Here is a 19964-nt window from a genome sequence, read left to right on the forward strand (position 1 = left end):
TCCCCTACCCAGACACACAGATTCACCAACTTTTAACATTTTGCCATATATTGCTGTATCATTCTAATTCTATATCTATCCTTCTATCTATCCACCATTTATCTATCTACCTATCATCTATTTTCTTAGCCGTTGAGAGTAGGTTGTTGCTCATTGTACTTGCACGTGTGCTTCCATGTACATTTCCTAAGAATAAGGACATTCACTTATGCAACTACCTTAAATGCAGTTATCAAGTTGAAGAACCTTAACAATGATATAAAGCTTACAGTCTATATTCTACTTTTTTTCCCTCTACCCCAAGAATGTCCCTCTGAGCCTTTCCTCCTCCATTATTAGATCCTGTCCAGGATCAAATATTGCACTTAATTATCGTTGTCTCTTTAGATGCTCTTTTTGTTTAACCGTGGAAACATATATATAACATAAACTTTCCCCTCTCAACCCCTCCCGAGCATAAAATCCAGTGGGAGTCATCACATGCCCTCACCACCTTCCACTACCAAAACTGCCCATCGACGCAGCAGAAACCCTGGACCCATTACGCATTAATTCCCACCCCTGCCCCGGGTGGCCTGTGCTCTGGTTTCTGACTCTCTGAATTTGCTTGTTCTAATTATTTCACATCGGTGAGATCATACACTCTGTCCCTTTGTACCTGTCTCACTTCACTCACATGATGTCTTGATTTGTTGCATAATTTGTTCATTCATTTGTTGCATAAATCAGACCTCCGTTCCTTTTTAAGTCTGAGTTAATACTCCTTTGTATGGATAGGCTGAATTTTGTCTATTCATCTATGATGGACATTGGGTTGCATCCACCTTTTGGCTTTTGTGAATGATGATGCATTGAACATTGCTCTATAAACATCTGTTTAAGTCCCTACTTTCAGTTCTTTGGGGTGTATCCCTAAGAATGAATTGCCAGGTCATATAATTCTATGTTTAACTTTTTGAGGACTTTTCCACAGTGGCTGCACCATTTTATATTCCCACCAACAATGCACAAGGGCCCTTACTTCCCTGCCTCCTTGCCAACCTTGTTGTTTCCTTTTTTTGATAATAGCCATCCTAGTGGGAATGAGGGGCTGTCTCATTGTGTGGACACATTTTTTGGGATCACCACACTGCATGCTGCAGAGCCTAGTATGATCTAAACCCACCAAACTGTAGCCACCAGTATGTCTTCAGAGGGCAAGAGAGAAAAGAGAAAATAAAGAAAAGCCAATTCTATTTGAGAATTTCCTTGATGAAACAATACAAATGTTTACTTTTATTAAAATATTGACCTTTGAATCCCTTTAATACACATCTTTTTCATATTCTGCATGACAGTGGAAATATGCAGAAAGCAGTTTGACTACATACCAAAGTATGATGGTTATATTGAGGAAAAGCATTTGTGCAATTGAGCTAGGAGCTGAACTAGCTGCTTTTTTCATGAAACATCATTTTTCTTCTAAAGAACAACTGGCAGGCAGACTATGGTTATCCAGACATGGGTATTGGCAGACATTTTCTTGAAAATGAACAAAGTGATGATCCTGCCACTTCAGGGGAATCAACTCAGTCCTGGTTGCTAATGGTAAGACTCAAGCAACTTGTGACAGGTTATGAGGACTGGGGAGAGCTTGGAAAAGAGAGCCTTGGAGTGGCGCAAGGCCTCCAGGTATCATGAAGCAAAGACTTCAGTCTGGAGGACTAAGGAGGGGGTAAAAATCATAGAATTTTCTCTGGGGTAATGACCTAGCTTGAGGAGAAAATGGAAAAGTTGAAGAAGGAATAAGGAAAACATTTATCAAAGAGAAATAGATTTAAGATGGTTTAGAAAAACAAATGGCTGATAAAACCACCACAAGTGTACGAAGAAAGACAATTGTATCCATCAGGGCGCACAGGGTTATGCTGCGGTAACAAGTGGCCCCAGACCTCAATGAGCAACACTGTGCTAGAGCCCACCGCTGGTCAGCAGGGGACTCTGCCTCTTCACCACGCTGGAGGGGAGGGGAGGTGGACGGGCAGCCCTGCCATGCACCTGCAGCTGAGCGCCAGAAAGTTCTTTGGAAAGCGCTGAAGGCGACTCACGAAGCGGTGGCGTGGCCGCTCGCCTTTGCGGTCAGTGTCATTGGGTATCCTTAACAAAGCCAGCAGCCGTCTGGGCATGGCATGAAAGGGCAAGAGCATTGCAATAAAACTTTGTGTTCAAATCTAGTAGAAATGTCGATGCATTAAAGAAAGACCAAGTGAGGCTTTGTCTGTTTGGGAGAACATCTGGACCACATGCCACAGGCCCAGAAGCTGGGAATCCCAGACCTCAGAAGTGTCCGAACGTCCACCAGGTAAAGGTTCTCCATGGCAGAGGGCACGGGCAGCAGACACTCGTGGATGTGTAGTTTTCACCAGCAATTTTACTGCTTGGAATATATCCTAAGGCGATAAAGACACGTCCAAACGCCTCAAAGATGTACACACATTTTAGAAGGGTGTTGCTTCCAAAAGGAACATAAAAGGGGTTATTTCTTATATGTTCCACAATAGGCAGTTGGCTAAAGAACATAAAGAATGTCCATACGACACCATGAGGCTATTAAAAAAGATTTTAAGAGAATGTTCTATTTCCATTGCCAAAGATACCCATGTATCATTGTGCGTGAAAACACAAATTATAGGGCAGTAGTTTAAAAAAGTCTTTGCAAAGGAGAAAGCCTGAAAGAAAGTGAACTGCCCTTGGCGGTTGTCTCTGGGTGGAATTTTGGGCAAACCTGCCTTTCTGTACTTTATTTGTTGAAGCATGTGTTACCACACTTGTAATGGGCTGGAGTAAAGGAGATTCCGTGTCTTCTCTGGGCGCTGCTCCTAAGTCGTGGGGGCAGCGCGAGCAGTCAGCGCAGGGAGCAGGGACGTCCTCCCGCTTAGGAAGGGGGGACCTCTTGATGACAGCAGCGTCCCCAGGCCCCGCACGTGACACACAGGCCGGAGTGCTTGCGGAGCGTCGTCTTCTGCCAACCTGCTCCCTTCCGTTGGGGCTCGCTGGCTTCTGTCTCTTGGCTTAAGCCTTTGGGCCTCCCCCACCAGAGCCTGGCATGGGGCAGCTGCTCCCCAGGAGGAAGGCAGAGGCTCGGTTCGGAAGCCGTGGTCGGACAAGACCCCGTGCTCGCAGCCCTTTTCGAGCTGCCCCCCTCTTCTAGCCCCTGGACAGCTGTCCGGGAGCACAGCGTTTTCCTGTCACTGCGCGCCAAGGCCTCAGCTCTGCCTCTTCCTGCGGCCACTGATGAAGAACTTGGCTGGGAGGGAAAGGGGAGGGCTCGGCTGAAATACCTGTGGCGCTTGTGAGCGTGTGTGTGGCGTGCAAGGAAGGATTCTCCCGTGGCTGCTGGCACCCAGGGGCCCTCCTTCCCCACGCCTGCCTTTTCTTAGCTGTCCTCCAGGATCTGGAACGACGCAGCTTCTGAATGCGGTTGTGGGACGGGGAATCCACTCCATCGTCCTGTGCGGAGGTTTCTTCCCAGAAGGGCAGGTGGAGCACTCGGGCCACGAGAACCAAGACCAGATGCCCTCCCTGGAGCTGCGGGACATGGCCTGCGTGTCAGCCCCACCCAGAGCTGTGGAGCGAGCGCTTTGGGTGAAGGGGAGGGGCTCACGCGGCCCTCCGCCCGGGTCAGTGGGCGCTCTGCTCACGCATGCGGGTGCCTGTCAGTGTGCAGACATCAGAACTAATCTTTCCCAGGAAACTCGGCATCCGTCAGGCTGGCTTTACAAGTGGGGAAACTGAGGCACAGAGGTGTACTTGGCTTGTTTTCCCTCCTGAGCAGTCTGGGTTCCTAGCAGGTGAGGGTCTTAGGCTGAGACTCATCACACCCCGCCACAAAAACACCCTTGGCCAACTTTTCCTGCAACCCAAAGACATGCTTTGGCGTCTGGAGCTCTTCTACCTGCCAACCTCAAGCTCTGCAGAGCAGCACCAAGCCTTAACACCCGCCTGGAGCCCACCAGCCCCGGCCGTCAGTGTCACAGCTCCGGGGCGCTGGGTCTGCTTGTGTCCCTGCGTGCTGGCCCCTCCTGACCGCTGGTGCCTCCTGCCGTCACATCCTGGTGGTTTTGGTAAAGCTCTTTTGTCATTTCACTTGCTTGGAGAAATTTGCTTTATGATTTTAAAGAATGTGTATCTGTTGCAACTATGCTTTGGAATTTGGCAAGCGTTAGAAGATAAGTCTGATTTTATTGCAAATTAAAACAATTAAAATAGTCAGGGCCCATCCCTGTCTACAGCTTGGGAGAATTAAGAGACAGACTTTCCTCAGGGCGGCTCATGGCCAAGTGGAAACCGTGTTCCCCACACCTCGGTAAACCCTCCCCTCCAATAACCTCCGTGGCGGTGTTTTGGGAGGTGTCGGGGCACAGCCTGGGGTGGGCGGCGTTGGAATGGAATCCCAACAGGCCCGGCTTCCAGCAGGGCTCTCTGGGCGCCTGTCCATCGAGGCTTGCCGAGGCCCCGTCGTGGGCAGGAGGGGGTGTGTTCTGGCGCGGGCCCACACCCCGTTATCCGCCGTCACACTCAGTGGCCGTCAGGGAAACCCTAAAGGGCTTCAACAGCTCTGAACCCACGTCCCTGTCCCTTCCCTTCTCGTGAAGCCAAGGTCCCTTTCTGTGCATGTCCAGTCACAGGGAACAGCTTTGTGTCCTAAACGTGACTCGAGCCACACACTGCAGGGGACCATCGCCCGCCATGGAAGGCTGACAACCACAGGGAGCCGAGTTCGAGTCCAGCAAAGGAAGGCAAGTGGGGCAGGCCCAGCCACCCGCTCAGCCAAGCGCTTTGGGGGTTTCAGAGGCCCCTGAGGAGAGAGCTGAGGAGTGGAAAGCCTAGCGGCCCCTCTTCCATGGCTTGGGGCGCTCAGTGTCTCCTCCCAGACCCACCTCCTGGGGCTGGGCCAGCGGTGCAGGCGCTAAGATTCTCGCCCTTGTCCCAAGTGCTTGCTAGGACCTGGGGCAGTGGCAGGGAGCAATTCCTCTCTGCCTTCTTTTCATTTCCATGCAGAGAATCTCGTGGATAAGGGCAGCCTCCCCTCCTACTGAAGGGAAGGGTCAGAAAGGGGCAAATCCAGGGACTGAGCAGGTGTCGGGGCAGGGGGAAGGCGGGGTCAGGAAGGAGCTGGAGGAAACCCACCTGCCCAGGGCTCTTTCTCCCCACCACGCCTTTGTGTGGGAGGGCAGAGGTGAAGGGGGAAAGAGTAGCTAAGGGAGAAATCACTTGGAGTGGAAAACTGTAGAGCCCTTCCTCCCCATCCATTCTAGGGTTTTAGCTCCACAAGGCTGGGTTTCTGGCTCCGTGCTTGTGTGACAGTTAAGAAATTGGGTTCTTTTCCAGTCTGTGCGGCTGAATAGCTGAGTGTCCTTAAAGACACCTGTCGCCCTGTAACAAACCATTCAAGTCCTAACCAAAACCCACTGGAGCTCGCTGTCGGTGGGCCCGCTCTGCACAGGCTCAGCTGTCGTGCTTCCACGTTGACAGTCAGCTGGTGGGGCTGCTTGTGGGGCCGTGGTGGCAGCGGCTTGCGACACGCGTGTTCCTGTGTTCTGGCGGCGGGGAGGCTGCTGGCCAGGGCAGGGTTCTCCTTCAGGTGGCCTCCTGACCTCCAGCAGGCTGGCTCAAGCTCACTGGGGGGTCTCAGATTCTGGACTCTGCGCAAGCTCTTTTCAGACTTCTGTGGGAGAGGAAGAATCCACAGCAATGTCTAAACCAGGGCTTCTTCACAAGGGAGGGGCCTGTGAGCTTGAACTGAAATTCAGAAAAACATTAGTCTTGTGGGGACGTGTTGGTGCAGGTGTGCTGTAGTTATTAAATAATACCGGATAGCGTGGACTTAGTGAGGGGTCCGTGGTTTTCACCTGACTGGCAAAGGGGTCCAGGGAACAAAAAGGTTAAGAAGCCCTGGTCTAAACAGGGTCTGGCACGAACCATGTCTCACAGAGTTCAGATGTGCCTTTTATTTTATTAGAGAAGTTGTGAGCTTTACAGAATAATCAGGAATAACATACAGATTCCCATACATCACCCTGCCACCAACACCTTGCATTGTCGTAGAAATTTGTTCTAAATGATGAAAGAATGCCACTGAAACATTACTGCTAACTATAGTCCATAGCTCACGTTTGGAGCATTTTTCCCATAAGCTCCCCTATTATTAACTCCATGTATTAGTACTGTATGTTTGTTATAGTTCATGAAAGAATGTTCTCATACTTGTACGGTTAACCTCAGTCTATCATCCACCACAGGGTCCACCCAAAGTGGACACTCAGGGGCTCTCCATTTCATCACAGTTGTGTTCTCACTGCCTCAGTCAATTCTAGAATGTTACGAATCACGCCGCCACATGGGCCGAGCGCGCTCGCTGGATGTGGCGGAAACTTGTATATTAACCCGGCCCCTTTTCTACAGGGCGCACTCTGCAGGTGAGGGGAAAGCGGCTGGTTTCATGATGATTTGTAAATTAATAAATGAGCTATTTAATTCTGTAAAAAAAAATTCTAGAATGTTTTCATTACTCCAGAAAGAAAAATACCACACCCCCTTATATCCTCCTACTGTTGACCTTAGCATTGATATAGTACCTTCTTTGCCACTGATGCAAAAGTATTACAATATTACTGTCAACTATATTCTATAAGTTAGATTAGTTGTATTTTTCTCATGCATCACCCCATTCCTAACACCTTGTAATAGTTTTGCACGTTTGTTCTAGTTCATAAATATTCTTGTATTTGTACTATTAGCCGCAATCTTCATCCACCACTTTCACTGCTACATAGTCCCTAGATCAGGGGCTCTTAAACTTTTTTGATCCATGGACCCCTTTATGAGTCAGGTGAAAACCATGGACCCCTACTAAGTCCGCACTATACTGTAGCATTTAATATCTATAACACACCTGCACCAACACGTCCCCACAAGAATAGCGTTTCTTTGAATTTTCAATTCAAGCTCATGGACCCCGTGAATTCTTTCCACAGACCCCTTTGTGGATCCCTGGTTAAGAACCCTGCTCTAGATTATCTTCTAGCCTTCTATTGACATTTACATCCCTAGACTACCCCTTTCAGCCCCAGACACGCTTATAAATGAGCGGAGTTAAATGTACTCACTATAATGTGTTACCATCACCCCCATCTGTGGTAGCTTGATACTATTTATGAATTCCAAAAAGAGATATTATGTTTGTAAACCGGTTGTTCTTCTGGGCATGACATCCTTCATTAAATTAAGATTAGAGCTTTGATTCGGCCATGTCAGTAGGGCCTGTCCCCGCCCCCTTGGTGGGTGGGCATTCACACTGAGACACAGCAGAGTGAGAGCTCGTCAGAGATGGCAGAGGTCCTGGGAAGAGATGAGCCCGATTGCCTCAGGTGACCTTGTGAAGAGAGCCCCAGGGAGAGAGACAAGCCTTATGCCAGCCTACAGCTGAGATCAGAAGAAGCTGGGACCACGGAGCCTAAAGAGAAAGAAGGAACGCTGAACCCTCACAGATATCACTTGCCATCTTGCTTCAACACGTGGCTATAGACTTTGGGTGAGGAGGTACCTCTTATAGTACCTTGAGTTCAACTCTGTAAGGCCTGGTAACTGTAAGCTTCTACTCCAAATAAATACACTTTATAAAAGCCTACAGTTCTGGTACTTTGCATCAGCACCCCCTTGGCTAATACACTGTCCATTTCAAAACATTTACAATGAACTTCATTAACAATTCTACAGAATTCTCAACCATCATTCTATTTCCTAGAAATCTATACTCTAGATTTTTACTCCATGAGTTTAGTTATCCTATTTAGTTCGTATTAGATGGTACAATATTTGTCATCTTGTGTCTGGCTTATTTCACTCAACATAATGTCCTCAAGGTTCATCTATATTGTCATATGCCTCCCAACTTCATTTCTTCTTACAGCTGCGTACTATTCCATCGTATGTATGGACCACATTTTGTTTATCCATTCATTGGTTGATGGACATGTGGGTTGTTTCTGTCTTTTAGTAAGTGTGAATAATGCCACTAAGAACATCAGTGTGCAGACATCAGTGTGCGTCCCTGCTTTCAGTTCTTCTGAATACATTCCTAGTAGTGGATTGCTGGATCATAGGGCAGTTCTGTATTTAGCTTCCTGAGGAACCGCCCAACTGTTCTCCACAGAGGCTGCACCACTCTACATCCCCACCAACAGTGTAGGAGTGTTCCTATTTCTCCACATCCTTTGGGTGTGCTTTTCCCTCACGTTTAGCAACACTGAAGCCAGGTTTGGTCCAACGGCACTTAAGAAGGGAGGTCATGGCCTGTGTACAAACTTGAAAACTTGCATTGTGGGGTTAGCTGCTCGGAAAGAAACTCAGGAGCTCCCGTGGAGTGCTCTTTTAGGGAATGCCACATCGCGAACACTCTCAATGGCTGACTGGGCAATACCATGCGAAACGGAACTGAAGACTAAGCCAAAGCATGATCAGAAGATCCAGAGTCCAAAGGAAAAGAAGTTTTAGGAGAACTTTGTCAATAATTTTGCTTATACTTTTTTTCATTTATGCATAAAAGTACATGGTAAAATTTATCTAAATAAATTTAAACGTGCTAGTTCCATTCCAAATAAGAGGAGAGCCTCATCTCATTATTTAATTGGCAGGTTCCCTACCTTTGGGGGTAAATAAAATAACTGGGCATCTTATAATCTGGGCATCTTAGATTTGGTGACAGATGGTGGTTGCCAAGTTCCAGCCCAGGTTCCTGGAAGGCTTCCTCCACTGAGCTTTCTTCCCAGCATCACTTTCCCTGCTCTGGACCTGTCTGAGCCCTCCATGGACCCCCGGTCTCCATGGAACTAAAGCACAGCAGATACACGCCCCCTTTGTAAAGAAACAAACCAGTCGTTTTTCTTCCGGTATTTGGAAGCCCGTTTTTTAGCCCCAATTCTGTGTGAACTTGGGACAGAGCAGGCCACCCCCGGGCTTTGGCTTCCCCAGCCGACCTGCCTCCTTTGGCCTTCTCTTCACATTTCCTTCAGATAACTTGGTCTTTTAGCTTTTTCCTGAAATGGACGTGACACACACTGGTGAAAGTCCCAGAGCTGGGCTTCCTCTGAAGAGCTCAGAGGCACAGGCAGGGAACTCGAGGCATCGGCTTGCTTAGGTGCCTCAACTGCCTAGAACCTCAAACTACCCAATCCGTAACATTTCAAAAGTCTATATTCATGCAGTAGAATATTATATAACCATGAAAATGAATGAACCATAGCTACATACAATATAGGTGAATCTCAGATACAATACTGAGGGAAAGACAGAAACACAAGAGAACGCATACAGTATGGTTCCATTCATATAGGCAAAAATAGAGCCTAACTATACCGTCCAACAGAATTTTCTGCGATGGAAATGGCCTATCCCCTTGCTGTTCAATCAGGAGCCACTGCACATGTGAACCCCTGGAATGTGACTGTACACCTGAGGAACTGAATTTAGATTTTAACTGCACTGCACTTAAACAGCCATGGTGCCATATGCAGCAGCTACCACAGTGGCCTGCACGCTCTGTCATTTTCCAATATAAATGTCCTGAGTCAGGCTACAGTTACCAGAAGTGGGCTGAGGGCCGGAGTTGGGAGGAGCCTGGAAGCAGGGGGCTCTGGTGTTTCACAGATTGTGCTTTATAAGTCATTATTATAGGGAAGCTTCATTTTATTTCTGAATATATATTTCACACTTTAAGGTTTAAATAAATTAATGACATAAGAACCAAGGAGAGCACCAAAACGCTCTCTTGCCTTTTCCTCTTCCAGATGAGTTCATCACTGAGGACAAACCCGGGACTTTCCTTGACAAATCTCGGTTCACAGCAAGTGTGTGTGATGAGGCTTTTCAAACGACAAGGTGGCAGGTGTCCATTTGGCCACGTGTTGGGACTTGCAGCCCAGGCCCCCGGCCGGCCCTGGTCCTGCCTGGACCACGAGATCTTCCTCAGCCTGCTGCCTGGTCGCCCCAGCCTGTGCGTCCAGCAGCCTCTGCACCCTGGAGGGGCTACAGCACACCCGGGTGGAATTTCAGCCAGAGAGGGCTGGGGTCCCACGCGTAAGCTGAAACACCTTCCACGGCCAACGCCGTCCCATCTTCCGGAAGGAGAAAGCGAGGCCGCCACGTTGCCGCCTCCAGCCTCCGGCTCAGACAGGCCCAGGTGTGACCCGCCACTGCGCCTGCGTCTCCGCGCTTGGGAACCGCTCGCCCTCTAAGCTGTCTTCTTCTCTTTTCACACAAGTTAGTCAACGACGAACGCCACCTAACAACGCTCCGCAGAGCTCTCTTCACGGATTTAGAGATTCTATTCACATGGAATGATTTATTAAAAATAATTTTTAAAAACTGAAACACTTTCAAAGTTAAAAATATTCCAAGGCTATGAAATGAATTCTCGTCTACGCTTCACTTGGCTGAGATTCACCAGCTTTTAATCTTGTCCCCATTTGGCCTCCGCGCGCGCCCCGGCGCGGCCGCCGTCAGCACCGCTGCGTCTTCAGGAGATGAGGCGCGGACGCCACTCGCCAATACAGAGTCATCAGCTCAGGAAATGGGGCCCGGGCACTAGTTTATCCAATTTAGGCTCCGCGTTCCAAGCCACGGGCGGCCTACCCCGCTTCGCGTCTTCCCCGCAGGACCCGCGGCTTTCCCGCGCGTGACGCCGCTTGGAGCGCGTACCGAGCGCTCCCTCTCAGAATGCGCACGCGCGCTCCCAGGTCAGGAGGGGTAGCTTTGCCATCACCAAGATGGCCGCCGGGCGACGCCAACAGGAGGCCACTACCAAGATGGCCGCGCCGCGAGGCCTTCGCTCCGGCGGGGTGGGGCCGGGAAGCGGGCAGCCAATGGGACGGCGGCGCGGGCTCGGGCGCCGCGAGCCTTGGCGGGGACGGCAAGCTCCGGTCATGTCGGGCTCGTGGGCGCCGAACGGCGCCCCAGACCCAGGCCCGGGCGGCCGCCGGAGGACCTGGTCCGAGCTGCTGGGTAGGTGTGCGCGGGGCGCCCCGAGCCTTCCCCGCCCCCTCATTCCTCCCCAGCCGAGGCGCCCCCCGAGCTCTCTCCTCATTCCTCCCCAGCCGAGGCGCCCCCCAGGCTCTCTCCTCATTCCTCCCCAGCCGAGGCGCCCCCCAGGCCTTCCCCTCGTCTCCCCCCGGCCCGCCCCAGCCCAGGGCTTCTCATTCCTGCCCACGTCAGATAGGCAGCGTGGAAAGGCGGCCCCCAGAGCGGCTGAGCCCGCGGGGCGTTCCACGTGGCGTGGCGCGGAGCGGGGCGCGGGGGCCGAGCCCGGGACGCAGCGCCGGCGCCGCCGCGGCCACCGCGGGACGGGCTGCGCTCGGGCTCCCCAGCCCCGCGCCCGCTGCCCCTTCCTGGGCCGGGAAGCCGGTTTCCAGCCCGCGACGCCGCTCACCCGGCGACCCCGGCGGGTTGGAAGTGCCGCCCTTAGCGTGGGTCTGTTTTCTCGTGACCAGATTGAGGTCGTGCACTTCGGGCGAGAAAACCGCCCGGACGCCTCCCTGCCTCCGGGGGTGCAGCGCCGCTGTGTCTCGTTACGGGGATTTTCAAGTAGTGTTGTGATTTGTAAAATGTGTTTTTTTCCCCTTAGCGGGAAGGGTGAAGAGGCAAAAATACAACGCGGAAAAGGAACAGAAGGTAAAGGAGGCAGCGGTGCGCCTCCTGAGAAGCCATCAGAACCTGAGCGACCTTTTGCTGGAGGTAAGAGGACTTGGTGGCCTTTGCAGGCAGATTTACGTTTGGTTTTCTGAGTCAGTTATGAAGGTGTAATGGCCATAAAATGCCACTTGGTAAGACTAACGAGTGTCTAGAAGAAGCATCCATGAAACATTAATGAGGTGAGAAAAATCATTGGGAGCCTTTATCCTGTTGAGGATAAAAAAGTTGAAAAATAAATCTAAGAATGATTTTCAGTTTTAATTTTTAAATGTTCTGCCTCAAAACATTTGAGACTATGTCAGTAGGCAGGCGTTACGTACACACAGAGTGTTTTGTGCACACACGGCTTGCATTTAGAACACGCAGCTCTTTGTGATTTGACTTCTAGGTGGAAGGTCCCCCATGTAAAAAGTTGTGTCTGAGCAACCTGATGGATTGTGACAGTTCTGAGGCCCGCCTGAATCCTTCCACTTTATTTGTAGGTAAGTTATAGCTTCATTTTCTTAATGTTGAGTTACAGAAGGGCTTTTTATATAAAGTGACCATGATTTGCTTACAATATGTAGAAATTTAAATTCCCCCAAAATAATAGTTTTCTACTTAGGAGTTGTGGTTGTGTACTACAAGTCATGTTTTTGTGATGTGAGTCTAGCTTGTTATGATGCTGTTGTTTAAAAAGTATTTGAGGGAGCAAAATATACCTAAATTAAACAATGGGCTAGAGTTACTAATATTTTCTTTTTTTCTTAACAGTAATATTTTATTATTCTTTCATCATGTGTAGCAAAGTTACCATTAATGCAAAGTGTCAATGTTAAGGAATTATATGGGAATACTGTATTTTTCACATGACTTGTGTAAACCTATAACTTAATATATATATATAATAACTAAACGAAAACATGCTAAGTGAAAGAAACCAGTCACAAAGTACTGATTATGATTGTTTTTATATAAAATGTAAATATAAATTTATACAGACAGATTAGTGCTTATGTAGGGCTGGGGAAGGATAGCGGGATTGAGAAGGGACTGCTGAAGGTTATGGGGTTTTTTCTTTTTGGGTTAATGGAAATATTCTAAAATTGATTGTGGTGATGAATGCACAACTGTGATTATTCTGAAAGCCATTGATTGTACCCTTTGGATGGGTCCGTGTGTTATGTGAATCTATCTCAATAGAACTGCCTTAAAAAATAGTTAAAGGCAGAAATGAACTTCTCTTAACAGAGCCTGGCACAGTCCTGACAGCATCGTCAAAGATGTCAAAACTCAATCAGTATTTGTTGAATTTAAAAAAAAAAAGCATGAAAGGAAAGTGTTAGCATGAGGGTCAGAAGCTTTAGGAGCCATTGTCCTTGCAACAACAGGATGTGCCCCTACTCAGTGGGGCTATGAAAATGCTGTGCTGGGTGGGCAGAGAGCAGGCAGGAAACCAGGAATCTTCCAGGTGCTCACCTGCTCCCTCTCCCCTCTTCCTCCCCCCGCTGAGAGAGTGAGATAGGGGATGTTCTGGGAGAACAAGAAAAAACCATGCTTTTTCATCCTTCACATTTTTACTACGTAAGAACTGTTGTTTTAGAAAAAGACATTAATTAATTCATTAATTTGTTTTAAATTTCTGTTAAAATATCTGTAAATAGTATGCCTGCCCTGACAACTGATTACTGAAGGTCATTGGTAAATAATGTTGATTTTCATTGCTGCAGTTGTATCTGATTTTAACAAATAATGCATCATCATTCCAGGAAACCAAGCTCAGCCCTATATCCTCGTGTGGATTTTTGATTGTTTATTTGTTCTTGAGGTACTGGGGCCCAGGGATTGAACCCAGGACCTCAGATGTGGGAAGCTGGCGTTCAACCACTGAGCTACATTGGTTCCTGAGTTGGGTTTTTTTTTAATTCCCCGCACTTGTTTGCTGTCTGCTCTCTGTGTGCATTCGCTGTGCATTCTTCTGTGTGTTGGTGTTTATTTTTTTATCCCCCCCGCCTTGCGGCTTTCTTGTTGTCTGCTCTCTGTGTCCATTCTCTGTGTGCTCTTCTATGTTTTTACTTGTCTCCCTTTTTGTTGCGTCACCTTGCTGAGTCGGCACTCTGCGGCACTTGCGGGCCAGCGGCTCTCTGTGGTGTGCCGGCGAGCCTGCCTTCACAAGGGCCCGGGACAGGAACCCACTGCCTCCCATATGGTAGACAGGAGCCTACCTGATTGAGCCACTGCCGCTTCCCCCCTGAGCTGGTTTTTTCATTTATTTGCTTGTTTTTTGTTTTTAGGAGGCACCAGGGACAGAACCTGGGACCTCCCATGTGGGAAGCAGGCACTCAGCCGTTTGAGCCACATCCTCTCCCGCCTGTGTGGATTTTGAATCAAGGCATAAGAACTTATTTAAAGAAGCTCTTGGGAAGCGGGCTTGGCCCAGTGGTTAGGGCGTCCGTCTACCACATGGGAGGTCCGCGGTTCAAACCCCGGGCCTCCTTGGCCCGTGTGGAGTTGGCCCATGCGCAGTGCTGATGTGCGCAAGGAGTGCCATGCCACGCAGGGGTGTCCCCCACGTAGGAGAGCCCCACGTGCAAGAAGTGCACCCCTCAAGGAGAGCTGCCCAGTGCAAAAGAAAGTGCAGCCTGCCCAGGAATGGTGCCGCACACATGGAGAGCTGACGCAGCAAGATGACGCAACAAAAAGAAACACAGATTCCTGTGCCGCTGACAACAACAGAAGCGGGCAAATAAGAACACAGAGCAAATGGACACAGAGAACAGACAACTGGGGGGGGGGGAAGGGGAGAGAGGAAAAAAAAAAAAAAGAAGCTCTTAACTTTGACCACAGAATATTATATAAGTAGACCCTTAATTATTGTTTTCCTGCTGAAGATATTGGCTACCACACTTACTTGTTTTTATGTTTAAAAAAAGGATAAAAGTCTTTAAGTAAAAACATAAACTTTTCTGTGAAGATAAATTGTAAACAAATGGCTAGGAATCAGCATATTCTACCTTTTTTTTTTTACCGTAAATTATTTCTTGACACTTGACCACAACAACATTTGGTCATGTCTAATGCTGTAATTTGAGGCCTGTATAACTTTTGGTGATTTTTAAGTGTTTCTGGAGCCTTGAAGATAAAAGGCACATACTGCAGGTTCCTTTTTTTTTTTTTAAGTCAAAGTAGAAAATGTTTTGCTTGTAGGCATTACTTATTTCCATGTTTCGCAGCATTTCTCACTTTATTGAATGCAGCTGGGAGACAGGTGGCTGCACCTGGCAACTGTAAGGTCTAAGCACGTCTGTGAGCTCGCTGCTGCCTCCAGGTGCCTGGTGTAGACTCACATCAACGTAAAGTTAGGAGAGCAAGTCTGTCTCTGACACTGAAGTCTTTAAAAAACAGGAATTAATTTTAAAAGCCTGTTGGGCCTCCCGTTTTACTGTCCTCCTTGGGGAAAGGATGAAGAAAGTTTTTGGTCAGAATATGCTTGCTAAACTCTTCTTGTTTTGTGTCACACAAAACACCCAAGTATGTATATGCCCAAATGCAGCTGTGGGCTTCAGGTGCTGCCACGGATTCTGCTGTGCGCTTCTTCAGCCATAGAATTGTCTTAATTGTATGTCATGTCTTTTCCTCTATTTTCTCCTTCAAGAGCCAATTTTCTGTGATGTGACAACTTGAAATACGGCATTTTATTTTATTTTTTTCCAAATAAGGCATTTTAACCGCATGTCGGGAAGTGGACTTGGCCCAATCAATGGATAGGGTGTTTGTCTACCACATGGGAGGTCCGCAGTTCAAATCCCAGGCCTCCTTGACCCATGTGGAGCTGGCCCATGCACAGTGCTGATGCGCACAAGGAGAGCCGTGCCACACAGGGGTGTCCCCCGCGTAGGAGAGCCCCACGCACAAGGAGTGTGCCCTGTAAGGAGAGCCGCCCAGCGCGAAAGAAAGTGCAGCCTGCCCAAGAATGGCGCCGCACACACAGAGAGCTGACACAACAAGACGATGCAACAAAAAGAACAGATTTTTGTGCTGCTGACAACAACAGAAGTGGACAAAGAAGAACATGCAGCAAATGGACACAGAGAACAGACAATTGGGGGGTGGTAAGGGGAGAGAAATAAATAAAAATATATCTTAAAAAAAAACCCGCATGTCTTCTGTTTTAACTTTTGTGGTATGTTTTACCACATTTTAAGATAAAGTGTGGTTCTCTCTTGTCTCTAAGGCTCCACTCTGCGGGACCAAGCCTCAGGCCTGGGGGTCCCCGTGGGAATCCTGTCGGCGAGGCTGATGGCCTCTGGCATTGAGCAGCTCTGTGATGTTCCAGGGGCGTCCACTCCCACCGCACTGCTGACCTCAGAGCAGAGAGTAAGACGCCAGCAAAAATCATTGCTTTTAAGCTATTTGGAAATGTAGGATATTTTAGTATCGTTTCAAATATATGCCTTTTTTTTTAAAAAAAGGTTTCATCTCTCTTTTCAGAAGAAACTGTCTTCCTTATTAGAGATCGTGCAGTATTTATTGGCAAACAGTATGTTCTGCCGTCTTTCCTTCTGTCAAGAGTTATGGAAAGTGCAGGTAATTTGAGATTGTAATTACTATAGCGTTTTTTCAAGCAATGTCCTTTTGATTTGGGTGGAGCCATGAGACTCTCTAGGTTTTGTTAAGATTTCTACCAAGCATCTCACTAATTGCAGAGAGTGAGGAGAAACAAAGTTTAGCAAATAACCGTGGATGGGAAAGATACCCTAAGTTGCCATGTTTGTCAATATTCACCAATTATCAAAAATATTTATTAGAATAAAATATATCAACCTTTTTAGGTATATTATTATGAATAATTTTACAGAACTATACAGTAAATTAGAAAAATATAGAAATATATAATTAAGAAATAATTCACCTGTTCTTTTTTTTTGAAGCGTTTCAAATTCAGTAGGTTTACAGATTTTTTTTTTTTAAAGAAGGTACCCAGGACCTTGTACATGAGAAACAGGTATTCAATCACTAAGGCTCATCTACTCCCAGATGAGAGTTCGTTTTTTCGTTTGTTTTTTGTTTTTAGGAAGTACCAGGGTTTGAACCTGGGACCTCATATATGGGAAGCAGGCACTCAACCACTTGAGCTATATCTGCTCCCCTACAGATTTTTTGATGAATTGAAAGAACTCAGAGTAACCACTTTGTAATACTCAATGAGATCAGCAAGGATATAGAAAAAGGAAAAAAAACAAGGTGACCATTTATTGTTTTTTGTTTTACCTCATTCCTTTACAAGTTGGCAAACATGGAGTTTGATTTGTCCATCAAAGGTGTGGCCCCTCCACTTGCTGATTACTGTCTCACTGGGGAAAAGGGCAGCTTGAATTGTAATAACTCAGGTACACAGAGAGAAGAGTGACGTTTGTATCAGACTGGACAGCTGGGGAAGGCTGCCTGGAGGAGCTGGAAGTGGCGTTGTGATTTGCAGGGAGAGTAGGCATTAGCTTGACAAAGCAGAGGGCACGTGGGCTGTGGGAGCCACCTGCCTCAGCACAGATTACAGTGACCTGAGCGGGGTGTGTGTGGGGAGGTGAGTGCCGGAGCTGCGGGAGTTCACATCTGGCAGAGCGTAGAACCAGAGAGCCCAGATCACGGAGAATTTGAGTGCCAGCCTGAAGAGTTTGACCTTTATCCTGGAAACTAAGGAGGCATTTAAGGATTTCGGATTGTGTTTTTTGAACTGTCAGTGTTGGCCGCAGTGTGGAGAAAGGATTGGAAGTGGGTTTGCCTCGAGACTGGCTCAGGAAACACGTAAGCAGTGGTGGTGAGGAGGGGAGGAGGAGAAACGAAAGACTTGGAAGGTGTTAAGAGGCGAGCTCCCAAATAAAGGCTTGGTAAATTTGGAAACCCTAGTAGATAAAATATGTGTTCTAGGCATGTGCTTGTTACTCCAACCTAATTTTTAATATATCATAGGATTCAGAACCCAGAGGAGACTCACACTTAAAAGACTAATAGTGTTGTTTTCTCCAGAATTCTTTGCTGCTTGAAGCCGTGTGGCATCTTCATTTACATAAGATTGTGAGCCTGCAGGAGCTGCTGGAAAGGTACTGTGTCAGTGATAATTTAGTATTCCTTTAATTTTTTTGTGATTTATTTTTTGCAGTTTAATGTGAATTATTTATATTTCAAAGCCAAAAATCTTCTGGAGAAACTATTATTTAGAGAGAACATTTGCTGTAATTGAAGTTCTTATGCAGCTTAGTAACTTTTTTTGTATAAGATAAATCTTGTGATAATATTTTAAAGAACTTAAAAGAGATATCCAGGTAAATATGAATGATACTGATAGAACACATGCAAATACTTTTTTTTCTTTTATTAGAAAAGATGCGGGTTTACAGAACAATCATGCATAAACATAGGATTCCCACATGCCACTCTACCAACACACCTTGCATTGGTGTAGAACATTTCTTCAAACTGATGATTGCACATTTTTATAATTATTGTAGAACAGTTATTAACTGTAGTCCATGGTTTAACCTAGGGTATACTGTTTGTGTAGTTTGTGGATTTTTTTTTTTTAATGTTGCTGTGTGTATAATCTAACATTTTCCCTTTTAATCATATTCAGATATCCATTTCAATGCTGTTAGGTACATTTACAACGCTGTGCTACCATCACCACCATCCATTGCCAAACCTTTCCATCATGCCACATAGGAGCCCCGTACATTTTAGCCTCATTTCCCATTCCCTGTCCCCACCCAGCCTCTGGTAACCATAATCTAGATTCTGACTGTATGAGTTTGCTTATTCTAATGACTTCAAATCAGGGAGTTCATGCAGTACTTGTTCTTTTGTGTCCTTCTTTGTGTTTCACTCGACATGATGTCAAGGCTATGCGTGTTCTGCGTGGGGCAGAATTTCATTCCGTTTTATAGCTGAATAATATTCCGTTGTATGCGTATACCATGTTTTATTCATCGGTTGATGGACACTTAGATGGCTTACGTATTTTGGCAGTTGTGAGTAACGCCTCCTTGAGCGTCTGCTCAAGTCCCTGTTTTCATATCCTTTGGGTGTTTGCCTGGGGATGGGTTGCCAGGTCACGTGGCGGATCTCGACTTGGCTTTCTGAGGAACCACCAGCCTGTTTTCCACATTGGCTGTGCATTTTGCATTGCCACCAGCAGTGACCGAGTGTTCCTGTTCCTCCAGAATCTCTCCAACACTTATTTTCAGGGGTTTTTTGTTGTTGTTTTTTCCTGGGCAGGCTGCACTTCCTTTCGCGCTCGGTGGCTCACCTTACGGGGCGCACTCCTTGCGCGTGGGGCTCCCCCACGCGGGGGACACCCTTGCGTGGCAAGGCACTCCTTGCGCGCATCAGCACTGTGCATGGCCAGCTCCACACGGGTCAAGGAGGCCCGGGGTTTGAACCGCGGACCTCCCATATGGTAGACGGACGCCCTAACCACTGGGCCAAAGTCCGTTTCCCTGAAGCTACTTTTGAATCTTCTTTACCTTTTATTTCACTTTTTTCCATGGAAACGGCATTCTTCCCTCCTTGGCTTCCATCTGGCAAGGAACTTCCACAACTGTTTTGACATTCTGGTTTTCCTGCTGCTCCTGATTCTGAAATGCCATGGAATGATTTATTTCATCTGTGAGTGATCCTGCTTGGAGTCAGGGTGCCATGGAATGTCTTGCGCCTCCTTCGTGCTTTGGGAACGCGGCTAACTGTCTTCTTCTCTGTTTGTTTCTGATTCCTGTTCTCCACCTCGGTCTCATCACAAGTGGATGCAGGAGCTTGACTTTTACCCTGATTCTCATTTTCTTTTCTGTCTTCTTGTTTAAGGTGGACTTTCAAAGCTTTTATCAACTTACCTGCCCTCAGGTTAACACGGAGGGCCAGCCTCTTGGCCACGTTCTGCCGGTCACTGTACTTGAAGGAGTCCCGCTCCCTAGAGGGGATGGTCATCATTATCTGCTGGACAGGCAGCCACAGGCTCTCAGCAGCACCATTCAGAACTCCGGCACCTGTAATGAGTTCTGATTTCTAATTTCTAACTAGTTGTCCAACCTCATTCTTCTTTTTCAAGACAGCTTTAGCTATTTGGGACCCCTTACTCCTCCATGTAAATTTGATAATTGGCTTTTCCATTTCTGCAAAGAAGATTGTTGGCTTTTTAACTAGGATTGTGTTGAATCTATAAATTGCTTTGGGTAGGATTGATGTAAAATAGCATTTAGTTTTCCAATCCA

The 19964-nt window shown here is 47.3% G+C and overlaps 1 protein-coding gene across 1 annotated transcript in view; it reads left to right on the forward strand.

Moving 5' to 3' along the window:
* Nucleotides 1-10520: 10520 nt before the first annotated feature.
* The window catches only part of FANCA (FA complementation group A), a 96378-nt gene continuing 86934 nt past the window's right edge, over nucleotides 10521-19964 (forward strand). The window contains exons 1-6 of the mRNA XM_023583088.3: nucleotides 10521-11040; nucleotides 11660-11769; nucleotides 12116-12209; nucleotides 15941-16083; nucleotides 16198-16293; nucleotides 17731-17804. Of these exons, the coding sequence (XP_023438856.2) occupies nucleotides 10806-11040; nucleotides 11660-11769; nucleotides 12116-12209; nucleotides 15941-16083; nucleotides 16198-16293; nucleotides 17731-17804 (752 nt within the window). The 5' untranslated portion in view covers nucleotides 10521-10805. The remainder of the gene's footprint in view (nucleotides 11041-11659; nucleotides 11770-12115; nucleotides 12210-15940; nucleotides 16084-16197; nucleotides 16294-17730; nucleotides 17805-19964) is intronic.

Source organism: Dasypus novemcinctus, chromosome 18, assembly GCF_030445035.2.
Source record: "Dasypus novemcinctus isolate mDasNov1 chromosome 18, mDasNov1.1.hap2, whole genome shotgun sequence".
NCBI classification, from domain to species: Eukaryota; Metazoa; Chordata; class Mammalia; order Cingulata; family Dasypodidae; genus Dasypus; species Dasypus novemcinctus.